We start from the raw sequence: 26,326 nt of genomic DNA on the forward strand, positions 1-26,326 counted from the left end.
CGATAGAATGTTGCCGTCGAAATGCGTCGGGAAACGGAGAACGTCTCCGCCGGAACCCGGGTGCGGCGGAGACGAACGGAGCAGCAACCCGACCCCAGTAAAACCCCCGTTGAGATTACACGGCGGGCTCATCACAGCAGCGATAGAAGTCGGAGGACAACGTGTGGACGCCACCATTGATACAGGGGCATCGAGGAGTTTCGTCAGTGAAAGTTTTACTCGACTGGCCGCGCGTGCAGACGAGTTACAGGATGTTGTCACTAGAATAGCGTTGGCCGATCGGTCATGTCTGGATGTGACAAAGCTCTGGCGAACCTCGGTTACGTTAGCCGGCACTACGGTGCTCTTACCCATGTTAGTAATGCCCACCATGTTAGATCGTGTAATACTTGGAATGGACTTCCTCAAAGTAGCGGGAACTCAGGTGCGATGTGGTCGAGCTACACTCGACTTGCAAAACGAAGCCCAAGCGGCTGGAGACCCTTTCTTACAGCCAGTACTTATAAAGGCGCGGGGCAACCAGGAGAAAACGGTACACCCTGTTGCGGTTGGTGCCCATTTGGGAACTGCCAGGCCAGAAGAAGCAGAGATACCCAGTCCTATTCCCACGCGAACTATAACCCCGAACATCAATGCCGGTGCGCCCACTAGGACGGGGGCGGTAGAAGACGAAGAACAGCGACAGAGCACATTATTGAGTCCGGCGCAACAAAGCTTCATCGATCGGGAACTGGCCCTATTCGAGAAACTGCACGGGGTGTCTCACGTCGCCGAGCACACCATCGTCATGCGCGACGACAAGCCCGTAAAACAAAGATATTATCCCCGGAACCCCGCGATGCAACATGCCATCGATGCCCAAGTAGACGAACTGCTCCGTGACGGGGCCATCGAACCCTCCAGAAGCCCACACAGCGCTCCCATCGTATTGGTCAAGAAGAAAACTGGCGATTGGCGCATGTGTATAGATTACCGTCAGCTAAACGCACACTCAGTGCCCGACGCCTACCCAGTCCCGAGAATCAATCACATTCTGGAGAAATTACGCCACGCCCGATATATCTCCACGTTGGACTTGAAGCATGGCTATTGGCAAATTCCCATGGCTAGGGATAGTCGCCAATATACAGCGTTTACGGTCCCTGGGAGAGGATTGTATCAATGGAAGGTCATGCCCTTCGGGTTGCATTCTGCCAGCGCCACGTTTCAACGCGCTCTGGATAGTGTAATCGGCGTGGAAATGGAACCGGTCGCCTTCGCTTACCTAGATGATATTATTATCATAAGCGCGACAGAAGACCAGCACTTTACTCATCTCTCGGAAGTTTTCCGCAGATTGCGGGCCGCGAATTTAAGAATAAATCCAAAGAAGTGTTGCTTCTTCAAGCAGAAACTCGTCTACCTCGGCCACGTCATCAGCAGTGACGGAATTCAGACTGATCCCGAGAAGGTGTCTGCGATCAACGGGTTGAAGGCCCCCTCCAACTTAAAGGAACTCCGCCAATGGATCGGGATGGCCTCGTGGTATCGGCGATTTGTCCCTAGCTTCGCGACTATCGTGCAACCGATGACCGCGCTACTAAAGAAAGGACGGAAGTGGACCTGGGGACCAGAACAGCAAGCCGCCTTGGAAGAAATTAAAAGATGTCTGACTACTGCTCCCGTATTAGGCTGTCCGGATTTCGACCAGAAGTTCATTTTGCAAACAGACGCGAGTGACGTCGGCTTGGGCGTAGTTTTATCACAGGGCTCCGAAAGTCAAGAGAAGGTCATCGCATACGCTAGCCGCCGATTAACCCCCGCGGAACAAAATTACACTACCACGGAGAAAGAGTGTCTGGCCATAATCTGGGCAATCAGGAAGATGCGGTGCTACCTGGAAGGGTACCGATTCGAGGTCGTCACTGACCATCTAGCTCTCAAGTGGCTAAATTCTATTGAGAGCCCTTCTGGCCGAATAGCGCGTTGGGCGCTAGAATTGCAGCAATTCCAATTCGACGTACGCTATCGACGAGGTAAATTGAACGTCGTGGCCGACGCACTTTCGCGACAGCCTTGTGAGATACTGCAGGGTGCTGTCGAACTCGAGGACCACTGCGACTGGATCAAAAAGATGAAGGAGCAAATACAGGAGGAACCCGAGAAATTCGCTGACTACATGATCGAAAACGACCAGCTCTACAGGAACATGGGTTACCGAGCTGACGATGAGGACTACTTCCCGTGGAAGCTTTGCGTGCCAACTTCCCGTAGAAACCGCGTCTTACGTGAATGTCACGATTCCCCGACCGCAGGACACTTGGGAGTCCGAAAAACAATTACGCGTCTGACCCAGAGGTATTTCTGGCCCGGTATGTATCGCGACGCGAAACGCCATGTTCGCCATTGTGAATCTTGTCAAAGGTTTAAGACGGAACAAACCAAAGCGGCAGGTAAGATGCTAACCCGGGTTGTCAGCGAACCTTTCGACATTCTCTGCGCGGATTTTGTAGGCCCGCTACCCCGGTCAAAACAAGGTAATACCATGCTTCTGGTGTTTCACGACGTATTTTCGAAATGGGTAGAACTGATACCACTCCGGAAAGCTACCGCAGCTCAAGTGCAGAAAGCGTTTCGGGAACGTATACTTGCGCGAGTGGGCATTCCCCGGAAGTTCGTGTGCGACAATGGAACCCAGTTCACAAGCCGGGTCCTGAAAGACTATTTCACCCAGCTCGGCGTAGAAGTCCAGTACACGGCTCCATATTGTCCACAAGAGAATCCCACAGAAAGGACCAACCGCACTGTGAAGACGCTGATATCCCAGCTGTCGGAAGGCGACCAGAGTTCGTGGGATAGTATGCTGCCAGAGATATCCCTCGCGATCAATAGCAGTGTATCGGATTCGACGGGGTATAGTCCCGCGTTCCTAACTCAAGGACGGGAACCACGCTTGCCTGCGATGCTGTATGATGAACTGACCCCCGGATCGGCGGTCGTGCATACAGGTCCTGAAGACAAGGCGTCTCACCTCAAAGGCATCTTCGACATCGTACGAGCGAATCTTCAGCGAGCGTCTCAAGACCAGGCGAGACACTATAACCTACGAAGGCGAGAATGGAGACCCACGCTCGGCGGTCAAGTTTGGCTGCGTCAGCATCCCTTATCGAAAGCAGCCGAGGGATTCGCCGCCAAACTTGCTCCCAAGTATGACGGCCCTTATACCGTTACAAAATTCACATCTCCGAACTTGGTACGCCTGCAACGTCCCGGAGATCGACGGCGACGCATCGCCAACATATCCCAGCTCAAACCGTACTACGCAGAAGCCCCTCCGGATAGGATCGACGATAGTATTGTCGGATCGAACGACCCGATGCAGTAAGCGGCATACAGCCGCAGAATAGTATAACAACTAGTCTAGTAAACATTGTATAACCACTGTATAACCTCTGTATAACCACCGAATAACCATTGTGTAACCAGTAGAGTAACTATTGTATAACCATTATAACAGATTAAGGCCGAGTCCTTTGTTAGCTACACCGTCAGGTAGGGAGTTCGAAGAGGTGGGGCAATATCAATAAGTTAAGTTTACCATTTCAGATGGATGAAGTAATTGTGTTGTCGGACGACTCCAACGACACGGAGGTCTTCCACATGGAGACGAGTCATCATGACGGAGGCGACGAAGCGATGGAAAGGGAGTTCCTCACGTCGGACGGCGAAACAGACGGTAGCTCGGTGGAGACAGACGACTGTTCCCAGGCTCCGGAAGGATCCCGGTTCGCAGGACTCCGCGGAGGCTTGTGGAGCCCCCGACCCGACGGGTCGCGACAATATCATCATCCGACGTCGCCCCAGTCTGCTCCCTACCGCCTGGAAGACGACGAAGACGACGCCAGTGACCGGGATTCGGAGATGTTCAGCAGGCCCCCACGTTCCAGGGAAAGCTCACCAGGTGGGTCCAGCGGTTACCCCAACGGACGACGACCAGGGGAGCCGTACTATACGGAGTCCCGACGGCCCACCTCGGAGGAGCAGTACCCGTGGACCCGACGCGACCCTCGGTCAGGCCATCCGGGTTACCCAAGGCCCAGTCCTCCACGATTCCCAGACGTGGAACATTCGTACCATCATACGTCCGAAGACCAGGTCTGCCGGTATGCGGGACACGTCTCGTTCATGCGCATCGACGTCCGCTCGGTAGTAGTCAAAGTCCCGGGGTTGCCTGCAGAGGGACCCTACGTCGACGAACCGCCATCCCCGCCTCTGCCCCCGGCGTTGGAAAACAACAGAGCGACAGACCCCGACGTTGACGTCGAGAAGGCAGTCGGCGAGAGGATAGGACAACCGAGGACCCCGCCCCGACGTACGGTAGTGCCCCCCGTGTCGGTGTCTCTAGGGGTTCAGACATCCCCAGTCGTGGAGCGGGTCAAGGAGACGAAAATGTCTAGCCAGAGTACCCAGACCTCTCCGGCTAACCAAGATCGGGTACAGGAGGTAGAACCCGTACAGGAAGCGGGACTCCCCGAACCTAGGGTCATAACATCAGACTCCCCGGATCCCGTATACCTGGCGGGATTCGAACTGATCTCTGACAGCGAGGACGACGAAGGGGAAAGGCCATTATTCCGCCGGTGTTTCCAGACGTCGCCGCAGCAGGATCTGCGGGGCGTGGACACCTCGGCCAGATCTCGGCCAGATTATCCCTATCGAGGCGACGCTGGACAGCGGTGGAACGGGGCCGTAGATCCCCAGCACTTCCCCAGCTGTGCTCATCCAATCGACCAGCTGACCGAGTGGGAAGATCGCTTGTTGGACCAGGTCCTAATGGATATTTCGGAGATCGATTCGACCGAATCCGCCGCTAGGGATACCCCACCGAATGCCACGACGACGGACGGCGTAGAAGCCGTGTCGGATTCCGCACTGGAGTTGACGGAACCCGCAGGAAGGGAGGACGACCTCTGCCCCTTGCCGGAGGGCTGGATTGGTGGTAGCGGTTTACGTTACCTACCCAGACGTATCGTCCAGGAAATCCAGAGGAAGGTAGCGACCCGGGCCGGCCGCGGACGCCGAGTCCGCATAGCCATAGGAGGCGACGGACTCCGCTTCATCGTCACCATCAAGAGCGACGGGCGCCTCTTTATCGCGCCGCGGGAAGAAAGGGGGGGGTGTAACGTACACACTTAGGCGTACGATACAATTTTTGAATAATAATATGTTAGGTTATAGGTATAAGCGTCAGACCGTGAATATTAAATATTAAGTTAGTAGTATGTAAGTTATAGGTGTAAGTGATCCATAATGAATAATAAATTTTAAGTTGAAACTGAATATTAAGCTAAGTTCCGAACCCGAGTGGCAACGCCAGCAGATTTTAGTGGGTAAGGAAAAATACTAGAAATTAAGGAATATGCTAGAAATCCCGAAAGTGGGAAAAAGGGAACGTGGGGTAGGTGGTCTCACACCGATCGAGCAGGCGGTCTCTCGTGCCGGAAAAGTAGAACGGAGCGGACGCGCCTCCCTTAACTCGCTTGACGGATAATTCGAGTAACGCCTCGACCGCGCGAAGGCACGCGGTTAATGAAGAAGTGAACTTGTGAGTGTGTTTGAGGTTAGTGTATGCAAAATTCCTATCCGTCAGGCAAAGACGGTGTAGCGGACTCATAGGAAGACAGTAGATAAATGGAAAGATAATAATAATAATAATAAAACAAAGTAAATTCCATGATCGTGATTCTTTTTATTTATAGTAGCCTAGCTCCCTTCCTCGTAGTGCATGTGACCTGTACGTGGACATCCGCCCCGTCCGGTCTGGTATTCTAACCTCACTCCCCGTAGTATTTGGGACCTGTACGTGGACACCCGGCCCGTCTGGTCCAGTATCTTGGTTCCCCACATCGTAGCATTTGAGACCCGACGTGGACACCCATCCCGTTCGGTCTAGTATCTTAGATTCCCCCCTCCCTCGTAGTGCATGGGGCCTGTACGTGGACATCCGTCCCGTCCGGTCCAGTATCTTAACCTCACTCCCCGTAGTATTTGGGACCTGTACGTGGACACCCGGCCCGTCTGGTCCAGTATCTTGGTTCCCCATATCGTAGCATTTGAGACCCGACGTGGACACCCATCCCGTTCGGTCTAGTACCTTAGATCCCCCTCCTCGTAGTGCATGTGACCCGTACGTGGACACCCGGCCCGTCTGGTCTAGTACCCTAGTTTTCCTCCTCGTAGCGCATGCGACCGGCACGTGGACACCCGGCCCGTCTGGTCTAGTACAATAGCTTTCCTCTTCATAGTGCATGTGACCTGCGCGCGGACATCATTCCCGACTGGTCAATCGTACCGCCATCCTTTCTCCTCCAATCCCCCCTCGTGTCCGACAAATCCTATCCGGCTTGGCCTCGCCCGAAGGTCCAGCCCGGTGGATTTTTGGCATCCGATACATCGAGAACGATTTGCGCGCGACGCAACCCCACCCGGCATCCCCATACTCGCGAAACCGTTCGTCTGGCTTGGCCTCGCCCCAAGGTCCAGCCCGGTGAATTTTTGGCCTGCGACACGCGGAAAGCGACTTACGTGTCCCAATCGCGGAAGTGATCAGCGGGACCATCCGGCGTCCCCATACTCGCGAAAACTGTTCGCCTGGCTTGGCCTCGCCCTAAGGTCCAGCCCGTGGAATTTTTAACCCAGGAGCAAGGTACGGCGTGACCAACTCCGACACCAACTCTCTCTCTCCTGGCGTCTATGAGAACCTTCGGTGTGACTCCCCAAACGACTCATTCACTCGTTGAATGATACTCTCTAGTCCGGTGTTTCGGTGATTTACAAATTTCTTGTAAAGGACTCCTGGATCTGACTGAGATCTGTACCCCGGCCAGAGAGCATCCTTACAAATTTTAGAAAATTGGTTTTAAATTTAAAGAAATATGGGGACATACATTCTTTGTGTACATTAAAAAAATAACTTTTTTACTTTACTGTATTTATTTTTAGGAGGATCTTTGCCACATAGACCCAAGTAAACTGTTATTGGAAAGTATTGGACGTGGCTTCTTCTACAATTATTCTTGTGAGGGCTTTAATTCTGCTGGCTGGGGTCCACGCAGCGAAGACAAAGAATTGATGGTTGGTAAAAGTTGTTTTTAGTTAAGTTATTGTAAACTACATTTTTTTCCAACGTACTTTTAAACAGGTGCATTACGAGCCCGGATCTGCTGCACTTACTCTTTTTCCCCTAGTCGCCGTAAAGAAAAAGAGCGTGACATTCACGTGCTCCGTAGATGATCCCGGCTACCCAAACTCAAATAGGTTTGTAACACAGCAAGTCAACCAGAATCACAAAATTACGAAACCACACAACGCACCACTTATTAATTTCTATACCGTCCAAGCACTGCAACAGCACGAAGCTGACATTGCTTTCGAAAAGCTGCTGCTGCATAAACATCAAGAACTACTTCAGTACGGTGCTTCGTCACAAATATCATCACGAACATTAAAGGCCAACGCATCCCACCCAGCTCACGAAATTAAAGAAACTCATGCTCTGATTGATTTACATTTAAACCAATTTCCTTGTACATTACTCACGATTACCTCACACATGCCACAACCGCAAATTTTAACTCTTTACACGGGGGTACAGCTAGAATCCGATTCGTACGCTTCCGCATCGTCCTATGCCCTTTACCGAAAAATGGGAAAATTGTCGTTTGTTGCTCAAATAGTTTCGAAACCCAACAGATTTCGTTGGCTACGCGGCGGTCGAGGTCCTCTCCAGGACATTGTGACGAAGGACTGGACGGTGGAGCCGGTCGGCCTAGATAGTCGGACCAATTATTCTTGCTACGCATTCAACGAGGGGGGCAAAGGCGAAATGGCTACAGTCAACTTGGAGGTACACGCACCACCGTTTTTTATCAAGAACTTGCCACCTTATACGGGAATACTGCACACCACGGCCAATGCCAGTTTGACCTGTCGCATTGAGTGCGTTCCGCGCTGTGAAATATCTTGGCTAAAGGATGGAGAGCCGATACCGAAAAACGATACTCGCTATTTTGTTAAGGAAAAATACATGGAATCATCGCCAGCCACAGGCGACTTTGAAAGCATGTTATCAGTTTTGGTGAGTACGATACATTTTTATTTGAAAACCAAACATTTTAAATTCCTAGTCCCAATTTTGTATATTCATAAAATGAATACAATATTTATTGTAATCACTGCGTTAGACATTTCCGTCGATATAAAGTACATATTTTATTTATTCATGATCAGGGTCACTAAGACAGTCGGTCTAACAATGTCCGACCGCCTGTCTTTTTTTTTTTTGAGCAAACTAGTTTCTCAGCTTTAAAGCTATCTACACAGGCTGTCCCAAAGTAAACAGGACTTTTCCTATAGGGAGATTCCTGGTAGCACTACCAGAAGATAGTAGTAGATTTGTTGGAAAGCTATATCGTTTTACACTTACAGTAAAAATTGCATGACATTTGATTTACTAAAAGCTACTGCGCCAAAAATAACAGTATGTTTGCGTCGTCGGTATAGAAATTATCATCGAAGAAAGATGCAAAATTAAGTTTTGTTTTAAACTTGGTAAACTTCACGTTTCGTCACTAGACACTATGTTGTACAGGAAGTATTTTTCCCTGGTCACCAGCGATTTTGTCCGGCACATCCGATTTTTTCAATGCAGTGTGCACACTAACAAAACAATAACTAAAATACAGGTTCTCTCTCTCTCTGATCCGGATTCGATCCGATGTTCGGCTCAAAAAAAAAAATAAATATGTCTTATAATAACAACTTCGTGAGACTTTTTTGATTAGTGCTCACATCAAAACAGTTTGGATATATTTTTATTCATAACTTAGTTTAACAATTAGCATTAGTAAAGATTTCAAGTTTTCTGCGCTTCTCATTTAAAAAAAAGAGCATATGAAGCAAAACTGAAACTTTTGAATGCGTTTGCTGCCGACTCATACTCAAAGTAGTCGATCAGTTTTTTCTTTGACCATTTGAAATGGTTGACAGGTGAACACACCTCCCGGTTAACCAAATGGCTGATCAAAACAGTTTGAAGGAACCTTTTCCGGTCTGATACGGTATTGGTTCGTATAATGTTACGTTTGTGCTAGAGAACATAATTTTATATTCGTTTATAATCTTTGAATAAATATGTCGACCGTTAACGACAACGAATGTATTTTGTAACCTCCGCCGTGTGATTAAAAAATATAGTGAAAATAACCGAAGTTTAATTCGCGAAAAGACGCTCAGGGTAGGCATGAGTACGTGTGCTCGTGTCGCCCGTGATAATTTTCCATTTTTTCTTCATGTCAGAGCGCAAACTCTAAAAACATAGTTAAAAAATTTTGCAACGCCCGGCAACAGCAACAAGACGAACGTAGGCTCTCGTCATTCAGAAATAACGCTAGCTTCTCTATAACAAGGGATCAGTTATAAGAGGGGATCAGTTATCAGCACCAAAAAAATCTGCAACAGTGCAAGCGGTCACGGAGTGAGCTGCCCAACCGGCCAGATACAAAATGAGCCATGGAGTTACCAATGCCCGTCCCCCGATCCGTACAACCTTATCAACAATTTGTTAATTACAACAACTACCAGCACAATGCGCTATCTTTTAAACTGTGACATCGACCCTAACGACAACAAATTTAATAACAGCTCAAATCTACCCAAACAAAAGGTGACAAAAATGCAAACGAAGCGTTACTAAAAACTGGAATCGATCGCAATGTGCAGTTGAATAGGAAACTAAGCCCACAATCGAAAAAGAAATATTATGAATCGTGAAAATTTAATACTATTTTGTATTAACAACGCGAAAAACTTTGTGAACGCAGTAGTTCTGGCGATTTTAATTTGCGAAAATTGTGAAACTATGTCGAAAGCGCGACGAAAGGGAGTGGCTACGATGATGTTCGATTTAGCGCATAATAAGGGCTCAGTCGTTTGTCTATTCTTATAAATGGTACTTATATAGGCAACAGCACCAAACGCCTTTTCAAAAGTATCCACAAATATGTGTTTTTCTTGCTTTTAAGATATTTTTCAATGCTAAACCTGTCGCGCTACAGTCAATTTATTTAAACTGAAAATTTAATAATATTTTGTATTAACAACGCGAAAACTTGTAAACGCAGTAGTTCGAGACGATTTTAATTGCGAAACTTGTGAAAACTATGTCGAAAGCGCGACGAAAAGGAGTGGCTATGATGACGTTCGATGGATCACTAACAATTATATTTCAATAATTTCTCTTAGAACCTAACTTATGCTACGGTGGCGAGAGACGGGGCGAATTCGCAAGAGCGAACAGACGAAAGCTTTATTGGCTCCCGCTCTCGCCCTACAACTAGTGATTTACATACAAGCGCTGAGTGCGCAAACACCGCCCCCTCTGAAGGGACGACGTCCTTCAGCCCAGAACGGGCAACAGGGCCAGTCGGTGAACAGCTCGCCGATATTCGCCGTCCTGCGTCCTGACGTCCGCCACGCGAACCTTGCTATCGGCGCCGGCGTGCACCGCTACCACTCGTCCGATCCTCCACTGCTGGGGCGGAAGATTGTCTTCTGCGACGACGACGAGCGCTCCCACGACGAGGTTGGGCTCCCCCTGGTGCCACTTGGACCGCTGTTGGAGGCTGGAGATGTACTCCCGGGACCATCGCTGCCAAAACCTGTGCCTGAGAGACGAGACACCTCGCCATCGTCGCAAGCAGGTCAGGCTGATCTGGTCCGGGAGCGCCGCTGATGGTGGGGCCAGAAGAGGCTTTTTGCGACTTTTGGATGAGTTGCTTGCGCCATCTCTCCTAGCCGCATTAAACACCGAATCGCCAAAAAGGCTGCTGGCGAAGTTCCATATGTAACGGTGTTCAACTTAAAGATTTTCAGGGACTCAGAAGGATCTCGTCTCCATACTATGAGCTGGAAGGGCCGCCGATGAGCAGGTGCCCGGGGGTCAGGGCCTCGCTGCTTAGAGCGCCGAGGGGCCTGGAGTTGAGCACGGCCTCCACGCTGGTGAGCAGAGTTCCGAGCTCCTCCGCGGTCAAGAGGTCTTGGCCTACCGTCCGAAGGAACAGGTGCTTTGCAGACTTCACACCTGCCTCCCATAGTCCGCCGAAGTGCGGTGCTCTGGGCGGTATGAACGCAAACTCGCATCCTTTTTTTGATGCGAATGTTTCGATACCGCCCCCCTGCTCCTCCAGACGGGCTCGGAACTCTCTCATGTGGCGATCTGCGCCGACGAAATTGGTGGCGTTGTCGCACCACACCTTCTCCGGAATCCCGCGACGACTCACGAACCTTTGAAATGCCAACAAGAACGCATCAGTGGTTAGGTCAGACACTAATTCTAAGTGGACCGCTTTGGACGCAAAACAGACGAACAAGGCCACGTACGACTTGTACGGTGGCTTACCACGGATACGATACGTTGTGCTGAAGGGACCACAAAAATCAACGCCACAAATATTGAACGGGCGGAGAGCTCGAAGTCTATCTGCTGGCAAGTTTCCCATAATTTGCGTCAAAAGTTGCGGCTTACAGCGAAAGCAGCGCATGCACGACCGAACTGTTCGTCGGCAGACTTCTTGAGCATTAACTAGCCAGATTTTCTCGCGCAGACGACTTACGAGAGCTCGTGGGCCAGCGTGACAGTTCGTAACGTGCAGGTATGACACATAGGATCTGACGAACTGTGAGCTTTTAGACAGCAACAACGGGAATTTGGCTTCGTACGGGATAGGAGCATTCAATAACCGACCCCCAACTCGTAGCAATGTCGAGGAGCACCAATCCAATTTATTTTCCTGAAGAAAAGGGTTTAACTTTTGAATATTCGTTGCTACCGGTTTATTCTTCCGAATTTTACTTATGTCGTCCCTGAACTCGTGAAATTGGACAACTTCGACAATTTGATCAAAAGCGAAATCCAGTTCTCTTGGCGAAATACTTTTTTCAAAGGGCTTCGACACCTTTCTGCACCTTTGAATAAAACGAAAAACCCACACGAAAACTCTCAGAAGCTTCAGGTGCGACGAAAAGGACTCTATTTTCTGAAGCACATAATTTGGCTCTGGGCTGACTACGAGAGCTATTGCCGATTTGCGTAGCTCCATCGACATTACATCAGCCGGCAGTTCGAAATGTTTATTTACAGGCCAATTATTTTCTGAGTCTAGCAAGAACGAAGGCCCACCGAACCAAATGGACGTTGTAAGCTCCTCTACGTCACATCCTCGGGACACTATATCTGCTGGGTTGACTTTCGTGGGAACGTGTCTCCAAATTGCTTTCTCCGACCACTCCTGAATTTCTGCAACCCGGTTCGAAACAAAAACCGACAACGACGAGGGTTGGGTTTTAATCCAGTGTAAAGTGATCTCGGAGTCTGTCCACAGGAAAACATTCTCAATGGGAGAATTTAGCAATGGCCTGACACGATTATAGAGATCTGCTAAAAGGTGAGCTGCACACAGCTCAAGGCGAGGCAAAGTTTTCGTCTTGAGGGGAGCTACTTTCGATTTGGCGGTCAACAAAGACACTTTCAAACCTTCAGCAGTTTGAGTCCGAACGTAGATGCACGCTCCATACGCTCGCATGGAAGCGTCAGCGAAACCATGTATTTGAATCGGGGCTTGTGGATCTGTGTTGACGAATCGCGATACCTTAATTTTAGGCAGCTGCAGAAGCGTTGCTTTAAACGTCTCCCACGACGTGAGCAACTGCATCGGTAGCGACTCGTCCCAATCTAATTTTCGAAGCCACAGTTCCTGCAACAACATCTTTGCCTTTGTGACCAAAGGACACAAGAGACCAAGTGGGTCGAAAAGTCGAGCAGTCACCGACAAAATATTTCGTTTTGTCGCGCGAAGATCCAGGAAAGAGTCATCCAACAGAAATTGAAAGTAATCTTTAACCGGTAACCAAACCACGACAAGGGTCTTGGTTACGTCTGAGTCTGCCATAAGTGGCATTACAGCGCTATCAGATGCGGATAACTCTGGGCAGTTTGAAAACCACTTTGCCAATTCAAAGCCTGCCTCTTGCAAGACCTGAGAAACTTCGTCTCGAAGGCTTTGCAGGTCCTCAGCGCATCCGGCGCCAGTCAACAAATCGTCAACATAATAATCATTCTGAATAACATTTGCGGCTTTTGGATGAGTTGCTTGCGCCATCTCTCCTAGCCGCATTAAACACCGAATCGCCAAAAAGGCTGCTGGCGAAGTTCCATATGTAACGGTGTTCAACTTAAAGATTTTCAGGGACTCAGAAGGATCTCGTCTCCATACTATGAGCTGGAAGTTACGATCAGCTTCGTCCACCATCACTTGGCGATACATCTTTTTGACGTCGGTCGCAAGGGCAAACTTATGCAATCTAAACCGAAGCAGAGTCGAGTACAGCTCCTCTTGAATAGTTGGGCCTACCATCAAGATGTCATTCAACGCTACCTGCGTAGAAGTACGGCTCGATGCATCGAAAACTACTCTCAACTTAGTTGAAGTACTTTGTGGCCGTAAAACGCATTGGTGCGGAATGAAATAGTGCGGAGTATTCGGAATTTTGTCATTGGTGGAGGACATGTGGCCCAGTGAAACATATTCCTCCATGAATTCAATATACATCTTCTTCAGCGAAGGGTCCTTTGACAATTTCCTTTCTAGCGACAAAAATCTACGTTTCGCAACTTCGTATGACGAACCAAGAGTATTTGGGTCAGATTTAAACGGTAAACGAACCGAAAATCTACCGGACGACAATCTTTGAGTATTTTTCTCAAAGTGTTGTTGACAGAGTTGTTGCTCAGGAGTATGGACTTTAGCCTTGGGCGGCAAGTCCTCCACAGACCAAAATTTCTGCAGGGTTGTGTCATTTGACTCCAACGCTTCCTCCTGGCAGCTGAGATGTACCATTTTTTCAGCGTTTTTATTATTTTCAGAGGCACATCTGCCTGACACTATCCAGCCGAGAACTGTCTTTTGTAGGATGGGGGAATTCAGGGCCCTGCTTTATCTGGCCAATCGATAAAAGTTCAAAGAATGTTTCAGCGCCGATAAGCATATCTATTTTTTGGGGCTTGAAGAAGAATGGATCTGCCAACTGAATATTTTCAGGCACCCTCCACCCGCTGGTGTTCACCGCTTGATCCGGATGATAACCAGAAATATTTTTCATAATCCAAAAATCGGACGACAATTGGCTGTTCCCTACTCGCGACTTCACAATCGTGTGTATTTTTTTTGTGGCTTGGGCATTAGTTCCACCAATGCCTCGCAAGCTCATGCACACGTCCTCTCTTGTAATTTTGAGCCTCTGAGCGAGCTCGTCGGTTACAAAGTTTAATTGTGAACCAGAGTCGAGCAACGCTCGAGCTAATACAAACTCGCCGCTTTTTGTTTGGACGCTCACAACAGCAGTTGCAAGAATGACTCGATCCGATGCATTCGCATGCAAAACATGCGAAGTGGATGGAGACTCCTGCATGAGCGTGGGCTGAGAAGGAGGTGGCAACGCGAGATTTGTGTTTGGGGCATATATATGTAGCAAAGTGTGATGTGAGGAATTGCACACTCTACATCTGTTCGATTTGCATTTTTTGACAGTGTGACCCTTTCTTAAACAGTTAATGCATAAGGGTGCTCTTTTAGCGAAATCGAATCTTTGCTGAACTGTCAGGGCTGCGAAGGAAGCGCAGTTTCCAATCTGATGTTCAGCTGAGTTGCAATACATGCATTGAACAGAGTCATTCCTGGCAGCGACAAACGAAAAACTCCTATTTCCATTCTTCTTAGGGTTAGATTGGGCCTGCGGAACAGTTTTAGGCTTGGAAGCCTCTTCTGCTACCATGTGTTGGTAACGCCTGTTGAGGTCCGCCTCACATTCGCTCCAAAGTGGAAGCGAAGTATAATCTAACTGTTCTTCCCATTTTCTTTTAGTTCCTGCATCGACCTTGCTCATTACCAGATGTATTAAAATGGCATTAGTAATGCGTCTATCATCCCCAATAGACAGCAATGAGTCATACAAGGCTGTGACCGTGTCGATGAGGGTTCTCAAGGCTGTAGCTGAAGGCTGGGAAATTTTTTGCAAATTAAAAAGTGTCGATATGTTGTCAAAAAAATAAGACAATCATTATCGTACACCCGCTTCAGGCTAGCAAGGGCTTTGGGATAATTTTCCGCAGTGACTTGGAAGGCCCTAACTGTTCCTAAAGCGTCTCCAGCTAAACACGAAATTAAATGATTGAATTTTTCAATATCGTGTAAAGTGTCATCTTTGTCAACGAAAGTTTCGAAAAGGCTTATAAAATTTTTAAATTCGGAGTGTTTTCCGCTAAAAGTTGGGAGAGCAACGCTCGGCAGACGGCATTGAGGCGGGCGATTTGCTGGCGGAGCGGATTTCTCGATATTATTTTGTTTGGACTTATTTAAAATTGAAATCAGCAATGACTTTGTCATTACGGCCCTCTCTTCCAACTCTTCGCGGTATACATCTTTTGTATCTTTCACTTCTATTTGGTTTTGCAAAAGTGAAGCATTTTCAATGTGCGTATTTAGAATCTCTAATCGACACTTAAGCTCGACCGGATTTATAGATAATTTAGCTTCTTTTAAGTGGCGATAAGTTCGGTTAATACTTTTCATGCAGACATCTCGTTGATGTTTAAGCTCTTCGATATCCTTAGTTGCCATTGCGTTTATTTGTATTTATTTGGTTGGTATCGAAGAAGTGTTAAATATTTATTTTTATTAAATTATTTTTTTTTTTTTTTGTTAAATAATAAAATAAAAAATCAACGAGTACTATACCGATCGCACACGGTGTAAGGGAGCTAAGTGCCGAGAGAATTACAAAAAAAATCTAAATAGGGTTTTTATATTTTTATATAAACCCTGCGACAGTATATGCCGCACGCACGCACTGTAGGGGAGCTACCGCTCAAGCTCAAGCGTACCGAAACAACGAACAAACGTTTAGGCAGACCGAAAATTGCACTGCTGCAGCGATCGAGAACGAAAACGACAAAAGATAACTCGAAATAGCGGCAGCGGTGTCGGTGTGCGTGTGTATGTGTACGCGGCTAGCGGCTCTTCCTATGCAGATGCTAACGGAGAATGATACACTGACCGATAACTAAGGGCAACGAATATATAAGCCTGACGCCAAAATGCGCGCAAAATTATGAAAAGCGCGGAAAAATTGGAAAAGCGCGGGAAAATTCTGAAAAGCGCTGGAAATGTTCGGACAAACTGCAGCGAAAGTTATTGCCGCTAATTTTCTGAGAGCTACAATTTTCACAATTTGCACTTTTTTCCAGCTATTTTTATTTATACCCTAAATTGGTGCTCACTACGACGAAAGTTGGGGGAATTAAGTTCGCACTAATTGGGTCGACGACGAGTATTTTATTGCTTGTTCTTTGGCCAAAGCGATTCACATATAATTCGAAATTTATTGTAGAATTTTGGTTGTTAGTACATGCAAATTTTTATTTCTTGGTTAGAATGCTCACTATCTACCGATTTTTACACGAATGCAAAAAGTTGAAAGATGGGCCAAAACACAATTGACAAAACGCCACAGATTAACTTTCAACTTTTGGCACTCTATACCTGGATGGCCGACTTGATAATTGCAACTTCCTTTTTGTCTTCCATTTGGCGGCAGCAGCAAATTGAGCAATTAAAATTGCCGAAACGTCAGGCGCAACTTCAAGAACGGCAGAAAATTTCCAGCGACGAAATTATTTAAATTAATTTATTGGCCGAACCGACACGAATAAATTGGTTGTTGTTGGTATTGTTTATAGTTTTCACCGACAAAAAAATTAAACTCGCGAACTCTACTGCTGATCACGTCGGGGTCACCATGAAAATTTAATACTATTTTGTATTAACAACGCGAAAAAACTTTGTGAACGCAGTAGTTCTGGCGATTTTAATTTGCGAAAAATTGTAAAACTATATCGAAAGCGCGACGAAAAGGAGTGGCTACGATGGTGTTCGATGGATCACTAACAATTATATTTCAATAATTTCTCTTAGAACCTAACTTATGCTACGGTGGCGAGAGACGGGGCGAATTCGCAAGAGCGAACAGACGAAAGCTTTATTGGCTCCCGCTCTCGCCCTACAACTAGTGATTTACATACAAGCGCTGAGTGCGCAAACAAATCGAAAGTAAACAAAACTACCGAAATAACTACTCCAAGAAATAGGCTGACAACACCACACACCTAAGTCCAAGCCATTAAGTCCGCCACCCCTATATGTTCGCCAGGAAAATTGTGTAGAACTGGATACAAAAATAACTGATAAAATTGCCGTAATTAAAAGGAGCAATATTATTGAAACAAAGATTTATGTAAATGACGAACAGGACCATCAAACAGTGGCTGAATTTTTGGAAAACGGGAGAAAAAATTAATAAAAAAAAAAATTAATATTAATAGCAAAGGACTACAAGTGAATCGAACCAACAGTTCCGGTCGATGAAAAGGATTTAACGTCAGAATGGCCATGAATATAATAAATAGAAAAAAAATTCCCCAGACATTGTTCAAGGTAGAACTGGAGTCTGAAAATATGCACTTGAGAACAAATGAAGTTTACCCAATTTACAAACTTCAATAACTACTGCACCGCAGAATCACCATTAAGGAACCTCACAAACGGAACGAACACGTCCAGTCCACAAATTTTCAGGAATACGGACATACGAGAACGTACTGCATCCTGCGCGCCGTCTGCGTTGTCTGTGGGAGGCCTGCTTTGTAAATAAGGAAGACCATTCTGCCAAAAAATGTAGCAACTGGGGGGGAAACCACACTGCCAACATCACAATCTGCCCTGTCTATAAAGAGCCAAAAACACGACGAACCCAACAAATTACTTTACCACGAAACCCAGTCAGCCGACAAAACATACCGTATATACCATCAATCCCGTCGCCGGGTGTAATGTCATACCCATATACGTAACTTAAAAATAATCAAAAGAGTTCTATCTAGAGCTGTAAAAACCGCGATAGTGCCCCCACTCGACGTTTTTGATTGTGATAGCTTTAGACAATCGATAACATCGATACACTTGCCCAAAAAACGTTTAGCTTTATTGTTGGTATTTCAGTTTCAGTATTACAGTTTCAATTTGTTGAAATCAATATTATTATGAATTCAAACAAAACAATGAAATCCGTTCTTTGGAAACTTACGGAATGTTAGTAACAAAATAAAAATAAATTCAGTTCAGTAGACAATGAGCCAAACAAAAATTAGATCCATTGTTTGGAAAGTAAAGTTACATAACATTTTTACCATATGTAAGTTTATGTTTAGTCTAGTCCAGCAGCCATTGATTTTGGTTTAGCATTAAATACTCTCGCTTCAAGAAGGCCCTTCTGTCTGACTTTGTTTGGCCGGCTCTGCAAAACATCCTCTCAGATTCCGTCGAGTATGCACCAGACTTGTTTGTTCCACTCGATGTATCGATGTATAGCCAAAAAGATTTAAATGTGGGATCTGTAAAAGGCGAAATCGGGAAGGTGAAGGCCAAGTAAACGCCCTAGCTTCTGGCCCATTCTAATAGACTTGCGTATTCTTTAATCTAGAGCTCTAGCCATACACGAATCCGCCGAAGAGACCGCCCCACCCACCAATAATAGTAGGGCCGCTTTTTAAATAATAATAATTGTAATTAATTAAATAAATAAACTAGATTAAGAATTGTCTACTTGTCGTTAGTCTCTAAGAGATAAGATTCGATAAATAAAATACGGAATAAACAAAAAAAAAACATAAATAATCATTGAAGTCGGAAATTTTAAGATTCTTATTTCTAAAGTGCATATATATATTGTTGTTTCCTTGTATTGTTTTGTTGAACATTTCGCAAGTTTGTTTAATTTGTGTTTTGCTTAAATTATATGTTGCAAAGATGTTAGGCTTAATATATTTTATAGACTCGCTTATTGATTAGTAAGAATTTGAGAGATACATTGATTAGTGATTTCAAATTTTTGGTCTAATATATTTGCAGTTACAGTTAAGCTTGGTGTATTATCCAAACTAAAAAAAAAAAACATTGTTTTTATCATTTAAAAAATATTTAAATTTATCATGGGTATTTTAAATTTCTATACTTTTGCGTTAAATGAAGTTGGTATATGACCTAAAATAAAAGTGTGGATTAGTCCTTAGTTTTTCTTCATCTATGTCTCAACTCTTCATGTTTTAGTATTTAAGAATAAAATTTTCCCTCTCTTGTTAATTGTAATCCATTTGTAAATCTTTGATATACTCACGGAAAATGTGTAATGAATATCTAAAAATGTGTATTGCATCAATTTCTACTTAATCGTTTATGCCTTTGGATTGTCTAGTTATAATTGCAACTATTTCTTTAAAATCTTTATATTCGTTTAATTGATCTCGTAAATTTTCTAATAAATCTTCCAAACCTTTTTTATCATCTTCTGTTAATGTTTCTATGATGTTCGTAAATAGCCCTTATTTGAAGTGATAGGTGTGTTACTTATTTGTTGAGCTGTTGTCAATATTATGTTCGTCCACATCAGTATGGTCAGTTTTCCCTCTAAAGGTAAAGAGATTTTGCGCTTTAGATTTTTTTTAATTTACCTATGTGTTTTAATACTTGCCAATGCTTTTCGTCTTTCTGTTCTAATGTTTTTGTCTTTTTGAATGGCTTTACGTTTTATTAATTTCTCAACTTTGGTATATTTAAGATCTACTTCATGTTCTTTGCGGTTTTTGTTAATTTTATCTCTTTCATGTTTTTTTTGGTATTTGCATATACCATACCATAAAGAAAGATTTGAGCAGGAGTTTTACCATGGCATCATGGGTTTTTTCATGATTGTAAAGATACGTTGCTTTTTATATATTCATTAATTTGTCTTCAGCATCTGAGATCTTATTTATCTGTATTTATGATTCAAAGTTTTTCGTTAATGGCTTTATCAAACAAAAACCCCTCTTAGCGAGGTAGAAAAAAAACATGACGATTAAACTGTCGACGCACAAATTTTCTGTTAATAAATTTTGTGACGAAAATAATAAATTTACATTTTAAAATTTTTTTATTCGTCCAACAAAGATTTTTATCTACACAGGCTTGTTTTTGTATATATAAAATTAAAATTATTTTTAATTGTTAAAAGCTCAAATAAGATTTTTGTCATAATTGAACTGCCCTTGCATAGGTTTCTGCTCGTTCATTATATATTAAAAGTTGCGTAATCTCAAGAGCTATAAGGACGCAAAAATAAAAATAAATCGTTAGTGGCGTTTTCAAAAAATCCGTAGCTCTAGTCGTTTGTGGGCGTGTGATAGGTTTTTCAGCCGTTTTCTAGCTAAGCTAGCGGGGTTTCCAAAAAGTGGTAAAACAAACGTTCTTCAGCTCGAACTGTTTAATACAGTAAAAAGATTTTGAAGTTTTGAGGAATCAATTTTGGCTTAGGTTTCTATTAGAAGTTTTATTCCTTTAGGAAAATCACAATGATTTGAAAAGCTTAGATGAAAATAATATTGGAATTTTAAATCCGATATATTAATTTAAAGTTACTGATTCTCCTATCGTTTGGACATTTATCGACTTACTTTTAGCTGGATGTTTTAAAAAGTTTCTTTCGAGGCTGTTGTCTGAAAACTTTCAAATGTGTTCATTGGCTCAGACTTACGTCGTTCTGGATCTGAGCAGTTCGATCAGTTTTTTGGAGAATATTAGTACTCTGGGTATTTTACACTTGGTTTTTTTGAGAGGATCTAGGATAATATTGTTTACTTGACGAATCATTATTATAACTGCTATTATTACCCCAGTTTTTATTAGAGTCGAACTTGTTCTGTCTCTTTTGATTGTTGTTTATCGATTTTGGTAATTATTATTTTGGAATCAACCTCCTTGATTATTGTCTGACTGATTATTGGGTCTTGTGTTGGTATTTCAGCTTAAGCTTTTCAATTAACTAAAATATGGATTTTCCCCTTATTATGACAGTTTTGAACGTATACCAGCGAGTATTTAAAGGTATATTTTTAAACAATCCCACAGCCTGGGCAGCGTGCTTCCTAAACATAATATATTTTAAACAAGAAAGGAAGCGAAGTTCATATACCCTTGCAGCTATTGCAAAAATTAAATATTTTAAAATTAAAATTAAAATTATGATTTACTTGCGTATATGTCTAAAAACATTGAAGCTATGAAGATTTGCAGCTCAATTTTTATATATAGTTAATTTATATATTTTTATTATTTGTATGGGAGCTATATGATATAGTCGTCCGATTTTGATGAGATTGAACCCGAATTTCTGAAATATTTAACCATTACTATATGTCGAAGAACTAAAAAAAAAATTAAACAGCAAGGATACAATTTTTTTTTGTATTTTTTTCCTATTGTACCTATGGGAGCTATAAGATATAGTCGTCCGATTTTGATGAAATTTAAAACGTAATTCGGAAATAATTACCCAATACTATATGTCGAAGAACTAAGAAAAAAATTAAAAAACAGCAAAATTATAATTTTTTTAAAATTTTTTTTCCGATTGTTCCTATGTTAGCTATATGATACAGTCGTCCGATATTGATGAAATTCAAATCGTACTTCTGAAATATTTAACCATTACTATATGTCGAAGAACTAAAAAAAAAATTTAAAAACAGGAAAGTTATAATTTTTTTTATTTATTTTTTCGATTGCTCCTATGGGAGCTATATGTCCGATCCGGCTCGTTCCGATTTATATACTACCTGCAATAGAAAGACAACTTTTGGGAAAGTTTCATGCAGATAGCTTTAAAACTGAGAGACTAGTTTGCGTAGAAACGGATTGAAAGACGGACAGACGGACATGGCTAGATTGACTCGCCTAGTGATGCTGATCAAGAATATATATACTTTATAGGGTCGGAGATGTCTCCTTCACTGCGTTGCAAACTTCTGACTGAAATTATAATACGAAATATATCAGTTACTATATCATTATCTCTGGTTAGACATTAGAAATTCTCATTCGTGATTTAACCAATGTTTTTTTTTTATTTTCACAAAAATTTTAGTAAAGTTCGTTTTGCAGAAACCAATAAATTTATATATTCACAAAGTAATTTTTTTAAGTCTTTTATGTTTTCTTGATGTCTGCTGTTGTCGGTAAAGGCGTGTGAAATGTTTTTAATAAGGGAAATGTTTATAACAGGCGAGGGAAATATTTATGTCTATTATTGATTGATTTGAATAGTTCCTATAGTAATGGGTATCTCGGAATATAAAGACTGTAACAGCGGCTTTTTCTTCCATAAGAGGTACATGAGTTAGAAGGAGAGTGTTGCCGTTCATGTACATAGTATTTTTAAGATTTGTGTAAACTTTTCTTTTCAATTTTGGGATTTATTAGAAATGGACATGCATTTTGAACGATGTCAGCTGTTAAGAGGCAAAGGCTTTAATGTTATTAAATGAACAAACAATGATTACATGAAAGATTAGGAAGGAATAGACTTTCATTTGACTTGTGGGGCAAAGAGCTTGACAACCTACAAGGAGCGCGGAATGACACTCATATTAATGGGGAAGTCTAGCAGGAATAAAAAGATCAGGGAGTTACAACCACCATATCATCCATCATAGGTCAACATCAGTTGATAAGCTATTTGCTGAGACACATCTTTTCACGAATGTCAAAATTGTATTTAGTTTTACGTTGATATCCATTTTATTGAAGGGAAAATTCAATTTTGTGTTCTCTTATTTTTTTTCTTCGTTTATTTCTCGAAGGCCGATAAGCCTGTGTAAAAAGGTTGCTTCTTTTTTTTTGCGGCAGTGTGCAGACGCTATTAGGTGAGTGGCTCTGTCTATGTTATATTTGTCGAAATCCTAGTGATTTCGCTAACTAATAGCATGGTGTTTATTGATGTTGATAGGAGTCTTAAGGGATTTTTTATGGATTTTTGGTAAGGCTTGATATTCAGGCTGGCAACATTGCTCCCAAAACAAAAAACTTTAAACGTGAGTCTTTACTTTGGGTCTTTTGCAAAAATAGATTTAAAACGCCAAAAGTGCACTAAATCTTTCTTAACAAATTAGAAGCATTTATTAATCTATTACGTTAAAAGTCATGGCGCTATTTCGAATCTCACTAATCCGAAACAAAGTGAAAATAACGCGGTCAAAGAGGAGTGGAAAGTCAAAGCCTACATCTTGATAAAAATGGCAAACTAATTTAAAAATTGACAATAATATTGTCCTTATCATTATAACTAATGCTGTAGCAACAGCAGCCATAACAGCATTAGTTTATATTCAATTTATTAGTTATCAGGATTTTGGACTGAGCGCGCTGGATAATGTCGATGTTGCTACAGCTCGCGTTCCCCCACAGCAGACTGGCTTAAGTGTAGAGTTGTAGACCAGGACCTTGTTGTCCAGGCAGGGAACGGGCGTTTAAAATCCAGTGAAGCCTATTAGCTTTTAGTTTAAGATGTAGTATTTTAGCTTCGATGTGTATCCGCCAAGTAAGTTGCCTGTCAAGGTGGACGCCGAGATTTGTTATATCGTCGGCGAAATAGTGAGGGACACGTTTGTCTGTTGAGAGTGAACATTGTATGTTTGTACTTTTGCTCATTTTTTTTTATACGCCAGTCTGTCAACCACTACTCCAATACCACGAGGTGATCAGCTATATTTGCTGTTGCTTGAGTTGACTATCTGTACTGACTAATGATCGCGGTATTGCAAATTAAGATGTTGTTAGACGCTCGTTCGTGGGAATATCCGCTGTGATGGAAAGAATTGTACCAATGACGCTACCTTGAGGAACTCCAACTTCTATTAAGTAGTCGTTATATATTGTATCGTTGCATCTTACTTAGAAGAATCTATTGAAAGGTACGACTCAAGTAGCTTGTGGGTTTACAATAATATCGTTTCAATTTAATACATTAGACCATCAAGTCGGAAGCATGATGTCAAGGAATATTTCAATGCAGTGTTCCCGCTACCCAAATACTGTCCGTATGTCTGATGCTATTTTGTTGACTTGCTCCTTGGTTACATGACTTTCTCGAAAGCCGGGATAACATTGTGTGCTTTCAAGTATGGGATTATGCGTGTCAGAAGGCATATTTGGAATAGTTTTGAGAGGCAAGACAGTAATTGGTCTGTACGAATTTGTACGAATGATCTTTGCCAGGCTTCGGAAGTAGTCAAGACTCTTGATCCCGTTGGACAATTTTCAAATTTAAATGAGCGTCTGATGTCCCTCTTATGTCCCCTCTTACACAAACTGCCCACCGCTTGCTTTTATTTACAGAGTCATGTTTTCTTTACAGAAAAATGTAAGTTTATCATAATGTGCGAAATATATATGTGTTAATTTTTTTTTTCGTGAGGCAACGGGACCATAATGATCAATGTGTATCATATCGAACGGTTTATCTCCTTTAAGTATGCTAAGAAAAAAGCCTTCTGCTTTTCCAAACTTTGGGGTCTGTCACGATCTTAAAACGTTTTTCTTGCAAATAAATTCGAAATCTGCGCAAGGCATTTACAATTGCAAATGTTTCTAATTCGAAGCTATGATAGTTAGTCATGAACCGTCCTCGCGTTCAGACGTGTATTTATTGTGCTCTGAGCTTAATAAATCTACCATTACGCGAAGAGACAATGTTTATATTGATTGGTCAATAAATCAATATAAAACTTAACACTTAAAAATTTGAGTTAACCCATATTACAATGAGTCAAAACGAACGTCATCGTGTGTAAGATGAAAGACGGCTCTCAGTACAAAGAAATAACGCGTACATCTCTTTTAAAATAACCGAAAATAATGAAAGCTCTGATCAAGCGCGGTCAATTCCCTCCAACTTGACTGAATTCTTAAACGTAGCGAGCGATAAGGCGCGTTCTTGCTCTCCCTGGCTACCATCGATGTCTCTGTAACAAAAGAGCGCTGAATGTGCTCCAATGTAGGTATGCAATGACCTACGCTCATCAGCAGTAACTAGCACCGCAATTTCTTTAACTACGTCAACTGCAACTGTATCACAGCAACTTTGTCAATAAGACCTAGCAGCGCAAATATTAATACGTCTGCCGCTGAGCTGCCCTAAAATCAGAACAAAAACATTGAATACTCTTTGTTAAGACTGTTCAGTCTGGTATGGATCGTTACATCCAAATCAAAAGGAAGCTGAGCCCTCTAAATTCTCAACGCAAAATAACTCGTGGTAATGTTAGCCTAGCTGCAATAGAAACGCCCATGAATACAAACCGTTTTAAGATCTTGGCAGACGCCTCTGGCGTTGAAGCGGCCGAATCTACTGAAATCCGAGAAAAGGAAACTAAAGCCTCCGCCTATTTATATTCGAGAAAAAAGTTCCAATGTCCTGTCAACAAAATTATCGAGCTTTTTAAAAGCATAACTTCCACATAATACCGCTTCTAAAGCGAAACGTTCAAGAAACAAGTTCAAATGAAGTCTGAAGATAATTATAGAGTATTATCGAAATTTTTTACCGAGAATAAAAATAAAGAACCTGCAAATCGTATTTAAGGGCATAGAGTCCGACGTAACGCCTGCAGAGATAACAAAGGCGCTACAAGAGAAGGGATTTAACGCTAAGGCCGTCTTCAATATCCTTAACAGGAATAGAAAGCCGCAGCCACTCTTTAAGGTACAGCTCGCACCAGAAAGTTAGCCCTAATTAGCATCACGAAGTGCATCATATAAGCAATCTTCAGTTCCTTCTGCCCCGCAGAATTGCAGTTGGGGAACCGCACAAACACAATGGCCCGGAACAATGTGCGGACTGCCAAGAATATGGCCATACAAATTCATACTGTAAACTGCGTCCGGTTTGTGCAGTTTGTGGAGAGCTTCATGAAACCGCACACTGCCCAGCAAGCAAAGATGACTGCAACTTATAAAAGTGCGGCAATTGCGGTGGCAATCGCACTGCTAGCTACAGTTTATAAGGAGCTAAAAAGACGCACCCATTTGAGTGGAAATACTGCCACCCAAAATAAACAGTTGACAGCTTGAAGATGAAGTCTTTTTCTCGACTGCAGCCAGGTCCTCACTTGGACCCATAAACTCTGACAAAAATGTGACATTAGCAAGCGCTTTATAATCAGGACTGGCTCCCCCTGACTCAAAAAGTTCATTTCTGCAATTAAGAACCGAACAAGGCTCAGCAGAATCAACCGCCGGAGCGGCCAAAAAGCACTTTTGAAGCACCACTATCATAACAAATTTGCTCAAAACTACCAACAGGCAAC

General features: G+C 43.3%; 1 protein-coding gene across 16 annotated transcripts in view; it reads left to right on the forward strand.

Moving 5' to 3' along the window:
- The window catches only part of LOC108136874 (hemicentin-1), a 160,477-nt gene that overhangs the window by 93,950 nt on the left and 40,201 nt on the right, over positions 1-26,326 (forward strand). For 15 of the 16 annotated variants that reach the window (XR_005977235.1, XM_041708293.1, XM_041708283.1 and 12 more), the window contains 3 exons: positions 6,982-7,113; positions 7,181-7,296; positions 7,732-8,116. Coding sequence is in view for 14 of the 16 variants with exons in the window: in XM_041708293.1 (XP_041564227.1) it covers positions 6,982-7,113; positions 7,181-7,296; positions 7,732-8,116 (633 nt within the window). In the remaining 2 variants the exon portion in view is untranslated. Of the gene's footprint in view, positions 1-6,981; positions 7,114-7,180; positions 8,117-26,326 lie in introns of all 16 variants that reach the window. The other variant, XR_005977236.1, reaches the window with a different exon arrangement.

This window comes from Drosophila elegans, unplaced genomic scaffold, assembly GCF_018152505.1.
Source record: "Drosophila elegans isolate 14027-0461.03 unplaced genomic scaffold, ASM1815250v1 contig_208, whole genome shotgun sequence".
NCBI lineage: Eukaryota > Metazoa > Arthropoda > Insecta > Diptera > Drosophilidae > Drosophila > Drosophila elegans.